Source organism: Lonchura striata, chromosome 1, assembly GCF_046129695.1.
Source record: "Lonchura striata isolate bLonStr1 chromosome 1, bLonStr1.mat, whole genome shotgun sequence".
NCBI lineage: Eukaryota > Metazoa > Chordata > Aves > Passeriformes > Estrildidae > Lonchura > Lonchura striata.
Window position 1 is genome coordinate 65,674,033 of NC_134603.1, and position 20,830 is coordinate 65,694,862.

Below are 20,830 nucleotides of genomic sequence, written 5' to 3' on the forward strand. Positions count from 1 at the left end.
CCGCGGCCCGCCCCGCCCCGCCGAGCCGCTGCCGGGCGGCGCTGCAGAGGGCGGAGCGGGCGGCGCGGCCGGCGCCCGGCGCGGGCTGGCTCCCGGCGGGCGGCGCTGCTGCGTTGCTCTGGGAGGCGCCGCGGGGCCGGGCGCGGAGCTGCGGGCTCGGGGGTGTGAGCGGCCGGGCAGGGCGCCCCCAGGATGCTGCGGTTCCTGCGCAGGACCTTTGGCCGGCGGTCGATGCAGCGCTACGGGCGAGGAGCCGGGCGCGGAGCCGGGCGAGGTGGGCTCGGCGGCGAGGGGGACGAGCGGGACGGGGGGCTGCGAGGAGCGGCCGCCGCCGCCGTCGGCTCGGGAGCCTTCCCCTCCTCGCCGCTCCCCGGAGGGGTCGTGCACTGCGCCGGAGCGCCCGTCCACATCCCGGCGGCCGGCGGCAGCAAGCCGGTGCTGCAGTGCCGCGTCCTTCTCCTGGACGGGACCGAAGTCAACGTGGAGCTGCCGGTGAGTAGTGCGCGCTTACCTCCGCCGCCCGCAAAACGGTGCCTGCAGCTACCCTCTCCCCTCCTCCGCATCGTTCCCCCCTTCCCGGCGACACGCACCTGCGAGTGCCCCCCCCCGGCCGCACAACAGGCGCCGTTCGCCGGGAAAGCCTGGCTAGTTTCGTCCTTCCCTCCGCGGGCGCCCTCGCCGCCGTCTCCGCCTGCATGCACCTGCTGCCAGGTGCGCGGCGCGCCTCCCCGCCATGACCGCCGCCCGCCCCCGTCCTGCCGGCGGCGGCCGTCTGCGCCCCGCTTCCCTCTCCCCGGGGCCGGCGGGGAGGTGGGCACCCGCTCTCCTCCTCCTCTGCGCAGCCGAAAGCAGCCCCTTGCAGCGCTGCCTTTGGCGGCGCCTCTCCCGCCGGGAGGGGCCGTCCCCGCGGTGCGGGCGCTACCTGTGCCTTTCCCCGGCTGGCGCGGGGGGCTGCCCGCCGAGCCCGCTCCACGGCACCGCCGGCTCGAGGGGGCATCCCGGTGTGCCGGGCGGGGGAGAATGGAGCCTCTGCGGGGCGGCGGTGCCTTTGGCCTCGCTGCCCTGCGGCTTGCAGCCCCCAGCCCCGCAGCACCTGTGGCGCCGCGGGGAGAGCCAGGCGCGGCCGCGGTGGGGTCTCCGGGGGGTCGCCGCCTCCTTCTTAATTCTTTTTCCCCGCCGTCCCCGTTGCCGGGGCCGGGTGAAGGGTTCTCCGGGATGCCCGAGGCGCTGTCCCCGTCCCGTGGCGCCCGGGTGCGGGGCCGTGGTCAGGGGTGAGCCCGGCCCGGCCCGCGGGTGCGTGGACGGTGCCGGCGCTGAACTTTCTCCCCTGCCGCTGCTGTGCAGGAGGAATGAGGAAGGGACGGTGCTGGCCTGCGGGGCCGTGCGTGTGTTGTTTGTGCCTGTTCGCTGAGGTTGGGCCGTGTTTGTAGGTGTTTCAGTGTCCCCAAAACCCGTTGTCTGTCCTCTTATCTCTCTCAAACGCAGCTGCACGGTGTGCATCGGAAATTTGCAGTTTTGGTTTTTGCATTTCTCACAGCTGCTAAGTACTCACCACCCATCCTTTTTTTGCTGACCTTTTCCCTAGCTCTTGAAACCCAAGTTTCCCATGAAATAGTATGGAAGTTTGTTTGAAAAACATTTAATGTTCTTTCAATTTCAGCCTAAATAGTCACTAGCAATTAAGCTTGGTCTCCCAAAACAGGTGGGAGAACTTAGTAATAGTGAGTGTAACAACCTGAGAAATTGTGCACTGCTTTAATCTCCAGCAATATAAAAGAAAGGGTTTTTTCTTGTTAGGTGCCTTTCATATTAGCTGTCATCTGTATATATTGGCATCATTTCACTAAAACATGGAATTTTGCAACCCTATTGTTTCTACTTGAAAGAAACAGAAGAGATTGAGTAAGAGTCTTACAAGTGAAGTATGTGAACGGAGCCACCTAGAGATACTTGCTGCAAGCATTATCAGGCCTCCCTTGCCTACAGACTACATCACACATTTCTAGATATTTGAAATGCTAATATATTTCCTCTCCTCACATCTCCTTCTCAACTTGCTGCACTCCTCCTAGCATCTCAGCACAAATTTCTATAAAGTAGAGTTGATGATTGTTATCAGCATGCTAAGGGTTTGCTTATAGAGGTCTATGTCAATAAGCTTGGTAAATATTTTGTTTAAGGTTATACTCTAATTTGTCAAAGGTCAGATTTTGCTGTAGAGCCCGTTTAATATGGTCTGAGGATTCATAGGATCAGAAAATGAGGTAATGACACTCACGGTCCTTGAGTGCTGAAAACATATGGACATATCTGCTTGGCCAGGTGTGAAGCTGTGGAGCATTCTTGCTTGAACTGACCTCCAAATGAAGCTTAGACTTGCCAGTGTTCTCAGAATGTGAGCTGCACATGTAGTGGTTGTAGCTCAGCTGTCCAAAGACAAGAGTAAGAAGCTGGCCTCTTTTTTTTTCACCCAAATCCCTAGACTGATGGAGGACTTTGGAGCATGTAATAGCTGTCAGTGTTTTGAGGATTAAAACCTGTTCTGTTGAATTACATATCTGTTCCTGTTTTTTCCTTTCTTTAACTGAAAGTGACACCCACACTGAGAGTTAGAAAAACTGAAAAAAGCATTGCACTGTTTATAGAATTTGATCAGTAAAGTTTCTCTGAGCTTTGCAGGTCTAGATTTTATAGGAGTAGGGCGTGAAACAGAACATGCTTTAATACTCAGAAGCTGAGGTATGGGACTGGTTAAGCTAAATTAATTGAATAGCATCTCTTAAAAAAAAGTGTATGGTGCTTTCTTTCATTTCAGCTCAAATTTTTTCAAAAGGAGGGGAGAAAGTGTGGGCTTCATCACCAATGAGCAGCGTACTCATAAAATCAAGTAGAGAGACGATTGCAGAGGATTTCACTGTGCTGCTGATTGTGTTTGCAAGCACTTACTTCAGGAGATACTGGCATCTATAAAATGTGCTCTTCATGCTGACATTGCACCCCTCTTGCCTTTCTCGTTGAAAAAGGAACTTGTTGATATTAGAGTACAATACTCATGCAACTACAACTTTTTAGGCTATCTCTAAAACTTTGTTTAGAAGTAATTGAAAGGTTTATTGGATTTCAGGGTTTATTTGCTTGTGTGGAGGAATGACAAAAAAGACACAGCTGGAGGAAAGTTAGCTATGTACGCAGAAAAAAATTCTTTTTTTTTTTTCATTTTCATTATTGCTGTTTCATTTTCATTATTGTATGAAACAGTTATTTTTTTCACTTTTAAATATTCCAATTAAACTGAAACCCTGAAACTTTTGTCCAAGGTAAAAGTATCATGTTCTGCTGCAGTATTTTCTTATAGGTGGGAGCTGTTGGAAAAATAAATCCTGCATCAGTAAATTGATAACTGTCTTTGTGGTTATAATTTGTGTGATACTCTCTGTATCAGAAAGTACATGTCTTGCAAACTTCTGTTTGTTCATGGTGGCAACAGAAGCAGAGATCTGCCCTGATCTCCAAGTTCTTCCTTGGCTTGTTTTTCTCTAGGCTGTATAGCAGTAGTGAACTGGAGTAATCTTCTTCCTTTATCAGTGCTCCCACACCCTCTTTCTACTGAAGCATTTGCACTTTATTCTTTTTACTGCATGTGCTCTGCCCTTGGACTACCCCATCTGCAAGCCTGCCCTTCTACGTGCTGTGTACTCTTCCATTTGTAGGTGTTCTCTGCCTTTCACAAACTTGTTTCGTACTCAGCTGCCCCCACACAAATGTCAACATAAGATTATTCTGAGCACTGCAGATACCCCTGGATAATGGATTCTATACTCAGCTTCTTGCATGAAATTTCAAGGATTGCTTAATGATGCTGGCTTTTTTCTTCACTCTTAAGGCAAGAATCATGTACTTCAAAAGTATTCTTTCTAAACAGAATAATGCACTGGATGGCTTTTTAAACCCACGAGCTCCTCAGGGCCCTGTATTGAATGCGAGATGCTATTAAGGTTGGATCTGTTATACAGGAATGAGTGGCAGTTGACCAGTTCTGTTGCTGTGGGGTGATTGCCTATGGGAAGGGGAACATAAATGGTGTCATTACTTCTTCTTGACCTGACACCATGTGCCTGCACATCTGAAATCCAGTGATGAGAACTGATGCAAGGAGAAAAAGGAAAACGCTTCCATTAGAAACCATCCCTCCTACCTCACACATAGCTGTCTGTGTATTTCTTTTTACCATTGGGAACCTGTTTAGTATCTTTTGTGTTCCACTCTCACTTAACCTGGAGGCTATTAGCTGGTCAGAGTTTGCAATTTGGTCATAGGTAGATGGAAGGCCACTTGCTCATTGTTGCCAAAACAATCCTGCCTCTGTTTTTCTGGAGGACTTGTGATTTGAATGAAAGAAAAACTGGTTGTAGGTGATGCTGTGTTCTTACAGAAAGAATTAAAGGAGAGAGCATTGGCATTTGGGCAGCAGTCATGGTGCCTGCTAGTTAATATATAGATGGCTCTCAGATAAAGCCAAAAAGCCAAATTTTTCTTACCTCTAAGGCACGATAGCTGACATTTCTAAAAACTGAGCCTTTGATTTTTAATTAGGTGCATCTTATGAAAGCTTAAAGGGCAGATATGAAAGATGGCTATTCAGAGGAACTGTCAAGAAAAGCAGGAGTTAATGTTGCTTAATGCTGTTGAAAACAGTATTTTCTGATAAATTGTGGGAGAGCAGGAGGAGAATGTGTAGAGTGTTCTTGGCTTTCTGTAGTCTTAAGTGGGATAAAAGAAGAAGCAAATGGTAAGCTTCCTCCACTAAGTAAATCCTCATCCTGCAAAGGAAATCTGAGATACCTTATATTTTCTGTGATGTGAATCCACAGCAGTCAACATGTTGTCTGTTATAAATACTTCTTTCTAAAAATCTTCTTGCTCTGATAAATTCCTCTGCTGCTGTGAAGATCACTACAAAGACTTGTGTGATGTATTAGAAAGTATGTAATGTTTAAGTATTAAATTAATCAACAGCTCAAATATAACTGTTCAAATCTGTGAATTATTTTCAGATGAATGGCTTTTATATTATTTCGTTGCCATCCTTTTGGTGTATCTGTTTTAATAATTGTTTTGGCTGCTATGGAAACACTTCAGGATAGGAATAGTAAGTGCTCTTCAATACTGTTTTCTAATCTCTGATCTGGATGTGTTGTATTCTTATTGGGATAACATGAACATAGCAAAAATTGCTGTCTGGCCTCTATGCTTACATCAGATATAAATGTTAAATTAACTCTTAAGCAGTTATCTCAGTTTTATTGATTAGTGTATTTGACTTGATGAAGTCATAAACATCAGGAGAGAAGTGCAACTAATTTTTCTTTCTTTCATATCACATATGACTTCCAAATAATGTTTCATTAATATTAGCTCTAGAAACATGCTCTGATATGCATGTAGATACTTGGGTTCAGGTCCTGCTCTGGAGTTTCCTAGCTGAGGAGTTACACACACATATGCCCCCCTCTGACAGATATATTACATCACATGGGTAATGGGATTTTTAAAATAAATTCTTTAAAGCTTTTATCAGTTATAAAATTTGTAATATGCCGTCTTCATGCAGAAATTACCTTTCAACAGCATAAAATTAGAGTACTTACTGGAAAATGTTAAAAGCATATTTGCAGCACTGGGAAGCAAAAGGCCTCTCCCGTTCATGAGCTCCTGTGAGCACCAGTACCAGTAATTTCCTTCATAAACTGATCAGACTCTGTTGATAGAAGAGCTTGGATATTTTTGCTTCTTCAGTTCACGTTGAAATGCCTTTTGAGTGCCTTACAGCTCTGATTAAGCAGCTGTATCTAGATAGAACTCGGTGTGTTGTCTGCTGGTAATAACCTTTAATTATGTTATCCCTGTTCCGTATGCCTTGATGCCTTGCTGCAGTGTGTACTGAAGCTGTGTGAAAGGCATTCATAGTAAATCCCAAACAGAATCAGGAACATGCACAGCCCCAGAGAAAAATGAGATAGGGTGTGTACACATGACTGCAGCCATGCTTCAGAAATGCATGAGAGAGAGGCTCTCTCATTAGGCTTTTGAGAGAGAAGAGGGAAGTTTTGGCCCTTGATGGGCCAATAAATCTATGGCATATAAAAGAAACATAGTAGAAAAGGGAGTACATAGTAGAAAAAGGAGACAAAAAGCAGTATTTTGTTTTGGCATATGTAAGAGAAATTCTGCTTGTGAATTCCATTAATTCTTAATGAAAACCAATACAATTTTTCAGTGTAATACAGATAGACAGGATGACAGGAGTGCTGCTGCAAAGAGTTGACAACCAGGAACGGGAGAAAGCCAGTGATGAGAGCAGTGTAATGCAAAAGCAAGAGCACCTGGTACTAATTCTCTGATGGAGAGCTTATGTGTTTGGAGAGATGGGGAGAAGATAAGGCTGTTGTATGCGTTTGTTCAGAAGCCTTTTTGCAGTGGACTAGAAGGCAGCTATGCTGAGGAGAGTAATCATGCAAAATGTCAGTGTGGCTTTCATTTATTAGCCCAAAAATGATTTTGTAGCAAATGTTTGCAATGAGCTTACCTATCTGATAGCGAGCATTGGAGAAACTTTGAAGACCACCCTGGATTTGAAGGGAGAGGGTCTATACGAAGGAAACTTACAGAACAGGTTAACAATACAGAACTTCTTTATCAACAGAGTACTAATATGTTCTAGTGATTCTTTTCTGTAGTGCTGGGTGGCAAGTCTGTAGCTTCAGGCTCTTTGTAGGAGTCCTGAAGAGGAAAAAGGACATCTGGGCATGTAAAAAGAACATATGGAATACGTAAAAAGTTCCTATGTGTTAAGAAATAGGAGCAAAGAGACATTGGAAGTTCCGTACATGTGTAAGAGCAGCTAGAGGACTAGTTTTGTTTGGATTGCAGTCGATGGTACCGGAAGAAAAAAGCTGAAGAGACTATATAAATAACAGTATAACTACATGTAAAGTATAGGATGTATTGTTCATCTGTTTTTGTCTTTTTTCTGAAACAAAAGGGATGGCTATCTCTACTACTGCTTCTCTGCACATGCTTTGTCTTCATGCACTTCCTTGTGCTCCTGTTTGTAGTGCCTCTGTAAATACCTTTCTTATGTAACTTTTTCTGAGAGGCCTTGTTTAGTGTCTCACCGTCTTCAAGCTAGGTCCATTTTGCAATTCAGGGCTTCTGTTATTAAATTCCCAACCATTTCAACTCTCCCTTTTCATTTGCAATCTTCTTGAGCAATTATCTATACTTTTTCTGTGTGGATATCATTGATACCTAATGAATTTTCTTCTTAATAAGAGCAGATTTCTTTTAGTTCTGTGGGTTTTCCTTTACTTGACTCTGTTTTCCCAGTCTGTAAAAGTGGTTTTATTTTCCTCCCAGGAGCAGCTAGCTACACAAGCTGTGAGGGATCTCTTCTGGAAGGCACTTTAAAGAGCATTAGAGGACTGCTTCCTTCTGGTTTGGGGCTTGAGTATAGCTCTCTGTCCTAGTTCTCCTGTTTCTAGTTTAGAAAATTTCTGTGTTTTCCTGCAGTTGTCAGAAATTTGAAACACTCCTCAGTCCTGTTCCTTCCCCAGGAAAATTCAATTTCCCTGCTGTGGCCATGAGTCTGTGGCTGGCTCTGCAGCTCATTCTGCCAGCTTGACTCACCTAAGTGCCGTGTCTGGCAGGGCACAAATGGTGCAGGTGGAGGACAGCTTGTTGTGAACATTTGTAGAGCTGACATTAGGGAAACACTGGTAGCTATCTGTGAAATTATTCATTTAAATATTAAACATCCATACTTTAAAAATGTATGGTTTCCCATGGGATAGCAAAAATGGATCTGAAAAGTTAAATAATGTGGACAGGAGGTGGAAAGAAGGGAGAACATACATATCATTGAGTTTATAGGCTCTTTGCAAAGTAAATGGAAGGATAAGAATAAGTACAAATAATTTATTTTTTTTTTTGCTAGAAGGATGAACTCAACAGCTGCTAGCATTATGTACAGTGTTTCTGGGTTAGTATTTTAAATACTTGAAAAACAGGGGGCTTTTAGTATTTGTTTTCCAATGTATACTGTAGTATATGTTCTTTTACTTTTTCTGCATTAGAAGTGAAAGGGTAATGAAGTGTTTAGAGTGACCATCTGCTCTTCATTTGAATTACTATTTCCATTTATTTCTATGCATCAATTTAAATGTGTCCTGGACCATTAGCTATATTGTGATGAGATTATTTTGAAATATTTGTTGAAGTTACAGACTCAGACTCCTGCTATGAAGCATGAAAAATATTAAGAGTTAATTTATGTTGGCTGTTTGGTTTTGATCTGTACAGATTCAGATTGTTTCCCTTCCTTGTTGTTATGGAACCGCAGATAGTTTATCCAAACAAATACCAAATGGTGTCTTTTTGTTTTCCCTTCCCTTCTTTTCTTTAAGTATGCTAACAAACACATTGAGTTTATTCTGTATTTCATTATTTTAATATTTGTGGTACAGTTTGTATGATAAGAGACTGGAAATCCTAATAGAAGAACCAGTTTAATGTTTGTGAAATATTACAAATAACTCTATATAAATACATAGAGAATGATGGTACTTTCTTTTGAAGAACTTCACTTTATATGAACATAGCAGTATCAAATATACAGCTAGAAAAGCAGTGTTACTGTTTATGAATTGTGACCTGTAATTAAATTGTTCTAGACTGTAGCATTACTTCGAAGGATAACTTATTTGAGGATTAATTCTTTTGTGTCTGAAAAGAATGCTTTCCTCAGTAGTTCTTTGTAGCACTAGTAATTGATTCTATGTATTATTTTCATTTGTATGTTATGTATACATCTAAAATAAATGTAGACTTCAGAGGATTTCTGTAATTTAGCAGTCTTGACTGAGAAAACACTTGTTTTCCTTTTTGTCCTCAGCTGAGACTGAACAAGGATACTGTTTCCCATTTTTAAGTTTAAAGTTTCCTATTGTGTGCCTTTCGCTATGTGAGGTCTTTCAGATTATGTATTGGCTGATAAACAATTTCAGTTGTCTTTGTTAAGCTTTAAAATTATCCCAAGTTCTGAACAAATTCTTACTTTAATTTTGATAAATAATATTAACGGGCTAACATCTCAATGGTATGAGGCCCAATTGTTACTTGCTTTAACTGTGTAAGTGAATATTTTCCAAGTTTTCTGAGAAAAGAAACAGTGCTATGAAATTTTTTCCTTCTTCTCCCTTGTTTCCATGCAGAATTGGTCAAGGCTGCTTTCTGTCATTTAAACAAATTTCTTTCATACCACAGATAGTGGTTCCTGGATCTGTGAAGATGGTATGGTTTTAAATTAAGAGCTTAAATTTATGTAAAAAGACCAAACTCAAGAACTTCCATTCTCATAAGCAGGTCTGAACACACCAGTGTTCAGTGCAATCATTGTGTTGCAATAAAGATCACTATTCAGTAGAGATGCTGATCCCCAGTGTGGAGGTTTTATATTCAAGCTACTTACTGAGTAGAAATTCTTCCCGAATAATGAACCTTCCATGAGTGCTTTGCTTTGAGAAATGATGAATGATGAGTCTGTTATCTCTTTGAATTAAGCAAATAAGTGAAGAGTGGTGGTATTCTTCAAAGTAGGTCGTATTGCTAGGAAGGGCAGCATTCTGCAAGTGCAAAGTCCAGCAAGCAGTATCCTTTTCTCTCATTTTTTGGTCTTTGGATGCCAATGGAAATTGATGTGAATTAAGACATCCTGCTGTAGCTCTGGGGAGGAAGGAGCTGGTTTAATAGTGTAACACTATAACTTTGGTGTGCAAAAGACTTAATTTCTTTTCCTCCCTCTTCCTGCTGTTTCATGTTACTGGGTTTGATTTAGTTTCTTTCCCTGCTGTTCAGCAATGAAGAGAGGGTGGCAGGAAATGTTCTTCTTTGTGGCTGGCACCCCCTTTCCCTGAGGAGGAGCATTTCCAACCCCGCTCCCACTGTCTGGAGTCGGCCCACGAGTCTCATCTGCCAAGGGCACGCCGTGAGCTGGGAACACGCAGCTGCAGGGCGGCTCCAGTGCGCCCAGCATCTCCCTGGCACTGCTAACTCTGCATGCAGCTCTCGGCAGCACGCTGCAGTGTTGTTCTTGACTTTCAGCTAATTGGATGATGGGTTTTCTTTTTAATGGGGGAACTTGCTTACTAAGACAGCAGAGACCCTTGATTCCTTTTACAGAGGCCAGTGAAGCCATTAAATGGTGGCTGTAGCACTTTTCCCTTTCTTCTTTAAGCCGATTGTTTAAGCTGTTACCAGCCTGGGTGTGTGCTCTGTCTCCCTTCATTCCCTTCTTTGCATTCAATGATATTTCACATTTGGCTTTTCTCTGTTCAATGAACTGTTTCAAAATTTATAAAATCAAACCCCCTGTTTTTAGGTGTGAAAGTTGGTGAGCCTTTGGGGCATCAAAACTCAAACTGTTGCATACAGTAGGCACTTGGAGGGGAATTTTTCTTTTAATTAAAGGAGTTTAGTTCATGAAGGGTGTATAATATATTTTGGGAGGTCAAAGTATAAAGAAATAATCTCAACAGCAAATGTTTTATACAGTATTCTTAAAGTTACAGTGGAAAACAAGATGAGGTTATTTACCCACTGCCTTCATGTTTTCCCTTGAATTCTCTGAGCCATCTCCTCCTTTGTTGTTATTACATATAATTGTTTTTTTCTTCCTGTGTAGCATGTTGATGCATTATATGCATTAAAATTTATCCTACAGTAAAACTTTTTTGATGTGTCATTTCTGGTTTTAGAAAATAAAGATGTTTACTTTAAAGATGGAAAAAATGAGGAAGGAGTTGGAGCATTTGTCTCTATATTAGCAAAAAAATAGGCCTAAGCTGATGACTGCATTTCTCAGAAGGGAGTGGGAATAGAAAAATTCAGTGCTGTGAAACAAAAACAAGTGGGTTTTGTTTGCTGCTATTGAAATTTGCCAGTGGATATTCTCATTTTACAGCTCATGTGCTTTGATTTTTGATGTATTCTCACATTAAACACAGAGCATATTTTGGTCTGTGATTTGATCATAAAATATATTTTGTAAAAAAAAAAGTTAATCTGTTTCAGCAAACGTGCTTTAACAACATTGTTATGCTCAGGAAAGTCGACCATGATTTCATCCTCCTACATGCTCTTGTATTAGCTACTGATAGAATGGTTTCTTCTTGAAGAATTTAATCTCACTTCGACAGAGCAAAACAGATCATCTGACAGCATTTCTAGTATGATCAGAATCTTGAAAAATTGTCAAAAAAAGCAGAAAGATATGTTATTTTTGTAAACAGAAAATACTGTTCATTCAAATTCTGTTTCAGAAAGCAGATTTTTCCATGTAAAAGCTGCCAGTTTCTCAGCATTTGTGTAATGCCAGGAGGGGAGAACTTCCCCAGCTGTCTCAGTAAGCTGCATGCTGGAAGCTTTCTAGGAAGAGAAAACAGTCCGAAGAACCTGTGTGTGACACCTCTGTGTGAGCTTGCTGTGGCTTTTGCATTCTGTAAGGCACCTTACTGTTTACTGAAATCAAAAATTCTTAATTTAAGGCAGATAGAGCTTTAACATAATACCAAAATCTTCAGTAAGGTGTTTGGAAAAGTTGTTTCTTGCAAACTACAGGGCAAACAACTGGTTAGGTTGTGAGAGAGATAGGGAAACATTTAAAGAATATGAATTCCTCTTCAATGCATATGCACTAACCTCATTAACAAGATAAGGCTGTCAAGACTGGGGCAGCATTAAATGACTTGTGGGAGCTAGCAAACACAGATCCTGTGAAAAGCCTCAGGCCTGAGGAGCTCTCCCTACAGACAGCAGCTCTCTGAGAAGCACTGCCTGCTTTTCTTGCACAAGTTTTGGATTAGACTCCAAGGCCCTGTATATGGGAAGGAAGCTTTTTCCCCAGTTTTCCTTTTGAGTCTTAGATAACTACATATATTTTTGTGTTGGTTTCTTGAATGGTGCAGTCGTCTGTCTGCATTGCAGAGCTGATACAGGTGAGGTGGAGGATGAAGTTCTTTTCTTTCTGTCTTGTGCATGATCTGAAAGTGCTTACTGGAAACAGCAGATAGTTGACTGACCTGTTGATCTAACTCCAGTTTGTGGTGCTGAAAAAATGTCTCTGAAAGCAAAACATGAATTCAGTGCAGTTCTGCAGGGACAAAATGTGACCGCTTCCTCTGCTTCCGAGTCTGTTGTCTGCTTGGCTTGGAAAATATCTTCTCTGAAATGCCAAACTTGGGGAATCTCTGCCTCTGCACAGATGGTAGTGGAAGTTCCCTGAGAGGCAGACTGGGGTGTGGGAGGCTGGGTGTAGGGCTGATGTTCTGGGAGATTCAGGGGGGACCTTACTGCTCTGCAGCTGCCTGAAAGGACGGTGTGGACAGGTGGGGGTCAGTCTCTTCTTCCAGGTGACAAGTGACAGGACAAGAGGAAATGGCCTCCAGTTGTGCCAGGAGATGTTTAGATGTTAGGGAAATTTTTTTCACTGAAAGGGTTGTCGAGCATTGTAATGGGTTGCCTGGGGAGGTGGTGGAATCACCATCCCAGGAAGTATTAAAAAAATGTGTACATGTCATGCTTAGATATGTGTTTTAGTGGTGGACCTGACAGTGTTAGGTTAGTGTTTGGACTTGATCTCAGAGGTCTTTTCCAGCCTTAATGACCCTGTGGTTCTACAATGAGAATATATGCTTTGGGGTATATGTCTCTTTCTGTTTTGTACATGGACATAATCCATAGTACTAATAAACTTGGGGTGATTTTACTGGTAAAGAATGGGTTATAAATACAGAAATGGCACCATAGACAAGCCTGCAGCTTTGGTTTCAGATCTAAATGAATTTATGGTGTTCCTTAAAGTGCCTTTTGTATCTCAAAAGCCATTGTGAGGCTGCTGGTTCCTGTAGCAGTAAGAAATTGAATTTGTTTGAGGTAGCTAGGATTTATGATGTACGTTTTCCTTTTGTGCTGGAATAGGGAGGGAGACAGTGTTCTTAAGAACTGACTAAATGAATACAAACTTACACATACTAACAGAACTTCTTGTTTTTACAAATAATTATTTTTCAAAGGGAATTATCAGAATGAAATATACGCAAAAAATCACTGATAATTCTTACCTGCCTTTATTTCTACCCCACTCACCCCAAATAACCTGTCTACTTCATCACCACTTCCAACCAAGCTACTGCATTTGCTAAAAAAATGTACTTTTTGTTAGTGGTTAGCAGGTGTTCCAGATGTCTCGGTTCCCATTTTTCCCTCCTTTGAACATCTTTTGTTGAGGTTGTTAGGATGATGTTAAATGGAAGTCAACTGACCATTCTCCTAGACATAATTTCTTCTATCACTCTATATTAGAGAGAGTCATATAGATGGTTTGTAAATAAATAGGATTTGAACTGTAGATTTGTTTCAGGTCAGAAAGGATCATTGTGAACACTTAAGCTGTTCCCCTTCACTGGTCAGTCTCTAGAACTTCTTCCAAGAATGTTTTAAGCCTGTCACTTTTTTTACCATCAGTGCTCTCCTTGGATCACATTAGTTTATCTGTCTTCAAGGTTCTTTAATGAGAAGTAGTTACTTATTCATGTTGCTTGTGGACTTTTCGCCATAATAATTGGTCTTCTATTGTATCTGATATTTTTATGGTCCCTGTTATCCTGTCTTGGTACTTGAGCAGGAGGCAACAAAAAGTCATGGAGCTACAGGAAAAAATATTCTCCACACGCAGGTATGTGTAATTCATACACACGCCACCTATTAGTCTTGTCTATGTCTAAGTAGATAAAACCAAAATTTATTTACAGATGCTTTTCAGGCTCAGAAATATTGTTTATAGCTTTTTTCTGACTTCGTGAATAATGTGCAGACATTTGAGCTGAGCACAGCAATGTTGTGTTATAATGGTTTGCTGAGTGTTACATGAAGTGGCATTGCTTCTTAGCTAACATTCCCTTGTTTGTTTTCTTGGCTGTAACGTTACACTAAGAGGTCACAGTCCATTGTTTTTCTGTTGTTACACCAAGGTTCTTGCAGTGCTGCTGAAAGTCAGGGTGCTGTCTTTGACCTAGTGAGTGCGAGGGAAATTCCCATTCCTCTCTGTGTGACTTTTGGTTTCACTGAATTCAGCTACAGTATGTTAATGCAGTTCTGCATCCCCAGGATTTGCAAATCACTATGTACAACCAACAAGATCCATCACCCCCTGTTACTATGCCAGTTTTGTTCAGCAGGAGTAATTTTATTAGTTCCCTCCCAGGAGAAACTGGTGACTGTGAGCAGAGCACTTTAGGATTGCACTGACAGTACTTCTTGCTGGCTGCTTTCCTCCTTTCCCTTAGTGATTAATTTTTTTAAAAAATCTGCCTCTTGGGAACTACACACATCTATTTTAGGAATGCTTCTGCTTGCTTGTGTCAAACTCAGCACCTGTGTTTTGAGAGTATGGGTGTTTTGTGGTCAGTTTAATTTGAAACAGCTATTGGCTTCTCATGCCACCATGGTGCTGTAGACAAACACCTGCCCTTTCAGCTGTTTGTGAAAAAAACAAAACAAAACAAAACATGTTTGCAGCATTGAATGTCAGAAATTTGTTAAAAGTATGGCATAAGGAAAGGGCTAAGCAATAGCCAGAGGGCACAGAAGCTCTTTAAAGTGAAAGTTCTGGAGCAGCCTGTGTTGTTGAGTTGGGCTGTGAGGCTCTAAGCACTTTAGGCATGGATTGATTCATGTACTTGGTGCTCTCATAGCTTCGTCATGTGAGTGCTTCTGGTCTGTCCCACCAAAGGAAGACAGGTTAGTGTGAAGCGGAGAAGAAATAAGTGCTTGGTTTCTGCAGTCATGTCATTCAGTGACAGAAATTGTGGCAAATATCTCAAGCTAGATCTGCAAGAACTCATCTGGTCTGAAGTCAAGCAATCATGCTGAAATTCATCTTAGGTTTCTTATTGCTGTAATCAAGTAACAGTGTAGTTTTATGGAGGAAGAAGTTAGACTTGTGAGATAATTTTCTTGAGACCATGATGAGTGGTATAATTTATGCTGCTGCTATCTAATCCATTGCTGACTGGACCCAGCTGTCTGTAGTTTTTATTTTCAGAATCTAGAATTAACTCTCAGCTAGAGTTGATAAGACTAACAAAGCTGATATTGAACTTAGAAAGACACTAGGAATTTTAGAGAAAGTCATCTTTTGTCTAGAGTTCACCAGTGGAGTTTCAAATGGAAGCAGAACTGAAAAGGTGGTCTTATGGTCATTACTTGATCTGGATATCCTGTGGTGAAGTGCATCCCTTATCCCTTAAAGACTGGTTGCAGGTGAGGTGGAAGGAAACTATGTTCAGGGAAAATGACTGCTGCATTGAGCAGAGCCTGGATTCCTAATCTATCAGGGGATCCATAAAATTCAAGTGGTCTGAGTTTAATTGTAGATCTCTTTGTAGATATTCCAGAAGTGGGTCTTGCTACTACAAATTCAGTAATTCTTGATTGTGAATAAATGTCAATTAAATTTTATCTTGCTATTTCTAATACCACAATTATTTTTAGTTTAGTCTCTATGAAAGTAGAAAGTAGACTATGGATGAATTTGACTTCATGTTACATTTTCCAAATTAACCTTTTAAGGTTTACTATTAAATTACTGCATTTATGGAAGGAAGCATTGTATAAGAGAATGATCTAAATCAATGGTTTTTAAGAAGCAGGTGGAAGATGATTTGTCTTGAAAGAACAAATGGATGACTCTGAATCATGCTCAAAGTGTTCCAGTGGAAAATATGCTTTTACTTCCAAGTACGCAAGTTACATTAGAATGACAGGTTTCTACTAGAATGACAACTATTTAAAACATTTGAATAAACATACCTTTTTTTTTTTTTTTGAGGGAAAAACCAGAAAAGAAGTTTTGCTTCAGGATTTTCTTTCTTATGACTAAGTAGTTGTGTTCTTTTGATGGCTTGTGGCATAAATCCTGTTTTCAAAATGCTAAAGAAAACAGAGTTCCCAGGCCATCTGGTGCTTCTTTGTGTACATGCATGCCTGCATCCATTTACAGTCAGGGCCCTTGTGCTGCAGCTTCAGGGTGAGGGAGATCAACTTGGATCTGGGAAACTTAAAGGATGATGCCAACCAGAGCTGGGAAGTGTTGGTTTTAATGTTCATGGGTAAAGATTTCCAATTTAATATCTGATTTTTTAAAAAATTATTAGGCATTTGCTACTTCTCTTGTGATTCTCCCAAAGCATCTTTGGAGGTATTACAATGTCTGGGTAGTGAGGTGACAATGTCTGTTATCCCCATCTGGACAGGAGGCTTGAGGCTCTGATAAAATGCTGCATAAAAGATTACCGGGGATTGCCTAAGACGCTATTGCCTTTAGCTGTCTCACTCTGTGGCTAAACTGACAGAAGGGTCTGCTGGATAAACCAGGTATGAGTTTAAACCATGAGAGACACTGAGCTGCAGTGGCTGAGATAAAGGTGTGTGCATGCTGTTGTGCAGGGAATGATGATCTCTAGCAGAGTCATGGGAGTATGTGGATTTGGTAGAGTACCAGTGAATTCAACAGCTTCAGTAAGGCTGCCCTGTCAGGCTTCTTGGTATGGGTCTGGATTGTTCTTTCTGCATCCACAGTATTCCTCTGTGGAGGTTTTTGTCTGGAAAGCCCCTGCAAACTATTGCCATTGTATTTTGGGAGTAAATGTTTGAGTTCTATACTGGCCAAAAGAGGATCTGAAACACTGCTGGAGGGAGAAATTAGATTGTTGAAGTCTGGATACTTAAGACATATTCTGCAGATGCAAAGCCCCTTGACTATGTGAGACTGAGAAAACAAGTTTAGCTGTAGTGCCTCTCTATCTGGACTTTGTTCTGGAAGTAGAATTTCACCTTACACAAATACTGGGAGCTGACTAAAGGTATTGCTGTGTTACAGTACAAAGTTCTTTTTGCATTGACATGTTTTATTGAATTGAGGTGACTGTCTTGTGATAATCTTGTAGGATAGAAGATATGAATTTTACTTGTGGAACACCCAATAAGCCTAAATTAAAAGCACCTCTTTTTGCATGAAACTGGCAGCGTAGAATTTCTTTATAAAGCATAGACAAAGCTGATAATTTGCTAAAATACAAATCTGCCTGTGCTACAGCTAATCTAGACAGATTACAGGTATTATAATTATTTATTAGGGACTTGTTACACACTTGAAATCACAGAAAAAACAAATATTTGTCATTAACTTCTCAAATTGCTGGATAAAGTTTGTTTTGAAGTTCCCCCAGCCCAAGTACTTTAGATTAACAGGGTGGAAGAGGGAGGTTGGGGAGGCAGTTTCAAATGTATTAAGACCTCTGATTTCTTTGAGACTTTTATTAAACATGTCTGCTGATTCTGAGAGTGAGAGAGAACCAATTTGCCTGTTAAAAATGCATCAGGATAGAACTTGAGACTTTGAACATGTTACCTGTTAGACTTCTTTTCTTTTCTGATATGAGTTTGACTTGTCTAAACACACAAATTGCTAGTTCACTGTCAGTGTAAAACAAATCAAAACCAGCTAAGTTTAAATACGATACTCTTATGTTGTGCATCATCTAAAATGCTCTAATACACTTTCTCTACAATTTTGCCAGTCACAGTGAAATATGTAAGTGCTTGTAAATTGGCAGACTTCTGTTAAATTAAGTGCTAGATTCATGTCTTTCTTAGTGTTGTCTCTAGTTTGTTTTTTTCCCCCACATGTTCCTGATCAGTACTTAAAAAATGTGGATGTTCTCTTTTGATATGTAAATACCTAAAAATCTCCCTGGGGATGATTGCAGATTTCATGATGCTTCATTCTCTAAACTTCATGCTGATGATACCAAATCTATTTTATTGTGATAATCCTTTCCTATCTGATTCAACTGCTTTGACCAATGTATCAAAAATAATACATTAATGTGTCTTATGCTGTAGATGAATTTTTGGGTTATTATGCCTTTAGTGGGAACAACCTGTCTCTCTCAATGATTGTCCTTCTCAGGCTGTTTCTGTGCACTTGTTTTAATTCTCTGAATCTGAAATATTCTGTTCTGGTGTGCCAGGCTCATAGCATATTTTTCACCAGCCTGGTGGACAGCACGTGTACATGCATAAGTGCTGTGGGTCATGAGTTAGTCAAGAGGTGGTTATCTTCTCACATCTCCAGGAGCCTATTCTTTTCTCTTGATGTTTTATCTCAAACTGTATCTTTTGTTAGAAATATTTCAAGGCTAGAACTTGTTTATTATAACATGAAGTGTTGTTTTGGTACTTGATGACAGTGTGTTGAGGTCTTTACTACTTGTGTCTTAATTTTATCAAGATTTTGAGGAATCTGTTTCCTTCAAAATATAAACCAGTGGTAGAAATCTCATTTTTAGTAAAGCATACCTGGTGGCTATCATCTGTAAAAGTGTCTCTTAAGAATAAGGCAGGAGAGTAATGCTCCCAATCTCAGACTGCTAATGTAATTTTAGACAATAAGCAAAGTAGGACTACTGTATTTGTTTTGATTAGGTGAGGAGTAATGTTGTAACTTGGCTTTTATGGAGACTTTGCAAGGGAAGTATTCCTCAGACAGACAAGTAGTAGGGACCTTTGTGATGCTCTGGAGTTTGCTCCTTCAGTGGGACGAATTTCTTTAACCTATGGGAAAGGATTTGACAAGTTGTTCTGCTTAGGCCTTGAATAAGACCTTGTCTTGTAGCCCAGTAAAAAATAACAGTCAAAAGATGGGTTAAACTGGTTTTTATAACCTTAGTGATATTTGTATTTAGTTAAATGGAATGTTAAGTATTAACACATGAAAAGATTAATGGCAAAACACTGAAGTTAGAAACTGAAGAGCTTATAGCAATCCATTCAAAGTGCATTTTTCTAAACAATGATGAAGTCTTATATTTTTGTGTTAAAGGAGAAATTGCATTAACTGTTGCAAGCCTGTCTAATTCATCATAATTTGTTTATGACAGGAAAAGAATGTAACAAACGGTGCAACTCAGCATAATCTTTCTTCTTTTTGACTTGCTGAATTTGCATGCTAACATAACAGTTTTGACAAAAATAATGTGTCTTCAGTTTGCTGCATGTTTTTAAGAAAAAAAAAAATCAACCTGAGACTGTCAAGCATGGGGTTTTCCCCACCTTTAAGAAATTGAAAGTGTTTGCAAACTTGCATAGAAATAGGTGCAACCGTGAGATGATGCGAGTTGAGAAGGGGCTGGGTTCTTTAAATACATGAACATGTGGTATATTTGAATAAAATCTACTGCATTCCTCAGTGATCTTATGCTCATAGAATGTAGTAACTTGGTGCTTTTGCTCTAATAATGCTAAAGTGCACCTGGTTGTTCAAGAAAACTTCATTGTGTATTCTTTGTGACTGTAATGATCTTTGTTTTGAGTAACTGTGACTCATCAAGGGATGGGCTGTGGTGACAAACCAAACTCATGACACTTAACGATTTTTGGATTTTGCTTCCTGAAGCTGTTGTGCTCTTCACATTAATTTTTGATTGTTGCCTGACTTCCTATCTTAGTTGTATGTTGGTTCACTCTGCACTTGCTTTGGGCAAAGGAAACTCAAAGTACAGCTCTGGGACCCAAAGATCTACCGAGTGATAAAATCTTATAAATCAGCAGGTAAATTTAACTGGCAACAGTACTTGGCACAGTGTTGGGAAAACTGCTATCTTGATGTGAAAGCAAAGCTGAACTTGGGAAGATAAATAATAAGTTTATCAAGAAAATAAAAAATTACCTGTTGCCTTTGTTTTTCCAGCATTGAGGAGGTACTTGTTTAGTCTGAGGAGCAAAGTGGAGAAAAAAGAAGATAGAGGTTTGTGGGTAAAGTCAGACTTGTATTCCTGAAGGAAATTATTGTTTGATAGAATAGGGGAAAACTTGTCTGTTGTCATTAGGATAATCTTCTATGTTTTAGTAGTAGTCAAATGATTTCTGGTTATTACAGTTTCTGTTGTAGAGAGCCAAAGCATCTTTTCTTTGTATAAATTAGGTTGAACTAGGTCAGGCTTACATTTTCCAGTGTTAGATTTATTTTTTTTCCTTAAAATTTTCATGCTTACATAGTTTTTTTTAAAAGCAGGGTTAATGTAGGGTTTCTGGAAAATAATGAGACTGAAGCCTCTGCTGTGGAAGGTGTGGTGTAAAGGTTGAGAACCTTGTGTTAATTTAAAAGATCACGTGAATAAAAGAGCAGTAGAACTGAGAGGAAGGGCAAAGGCAGTAAGAATGTGACTTTGTTGCTGGCTGCGTCATGTGCACACCTTGAGCTGCTCCAGATCACAAGCTCTCTTTGTTGGTAATCATCACCTCTACATGTCTGCCAGTGTCACAGAATGGAGAAGGACTCTTGCTTCCTGATTAAACACACAATGTGCATGCATTTTGCTAATAACAAATGTAGGTACATCTGTAACATACTCCAAACCTAATTCTTCTTGTGTCCTCCCTTCTGCACTTTGTTATTTATAGTAATAAATGTTTTACAAGCCCTTTGTGCAATTTCAATGCCTAGCAAAGATAAAGTGCAGATTATGATGCTATATTGTTGAGAAACTGAGATGACTGTGCCATCTTTCTTCTGAAATTAAGAATTCTGGCAGCCCGAAATGAGCAAGAAGTATTCAGTAGGGTGCAATATCTGAAGAAGTTCATTACTTAAAAAATACGGTTCTCGTAGAGTAATATGAAAAGCAGAGGAGCTTATCCAGCAAACACCAATCAC

The 20,830-nt window shown here is 40.7% G+C and overlaps 1 protein-coding gene across 5 annotated transcripts in view; it reads left to right on the forward strand.

The window, feature by feature from the left end:
- The window catches only part of EPB41L4B (erythrocyte membrane protein band 4.1 like 4B), a 207,498-nt gene that overhangs the window by 40,023 nt on the left and 146,645 nt on the right, over positions 1-20,830 (forward strand). For 4 of the 5 annotated variants that reach the window (XM_077784967.1, XM_077784970.1, XM_077784973.1 and 1 more), the window contains exon 1: positions 178-492. The exons of the other annotated variant lie outside the window; for it this stretch is intronic. In XM_077784967.1, the coding sequence (XP_077641093.1) occupies positions 193-492 (300 nt within the window). In that variant the 5' untranslated portion in view covers positions 178-192. Of the gene's footprint in view, positions 1-177; positions 493-20,830 lie in introns of those variants that run through there. 5 annotated transcript variants of the gene reach the window in all.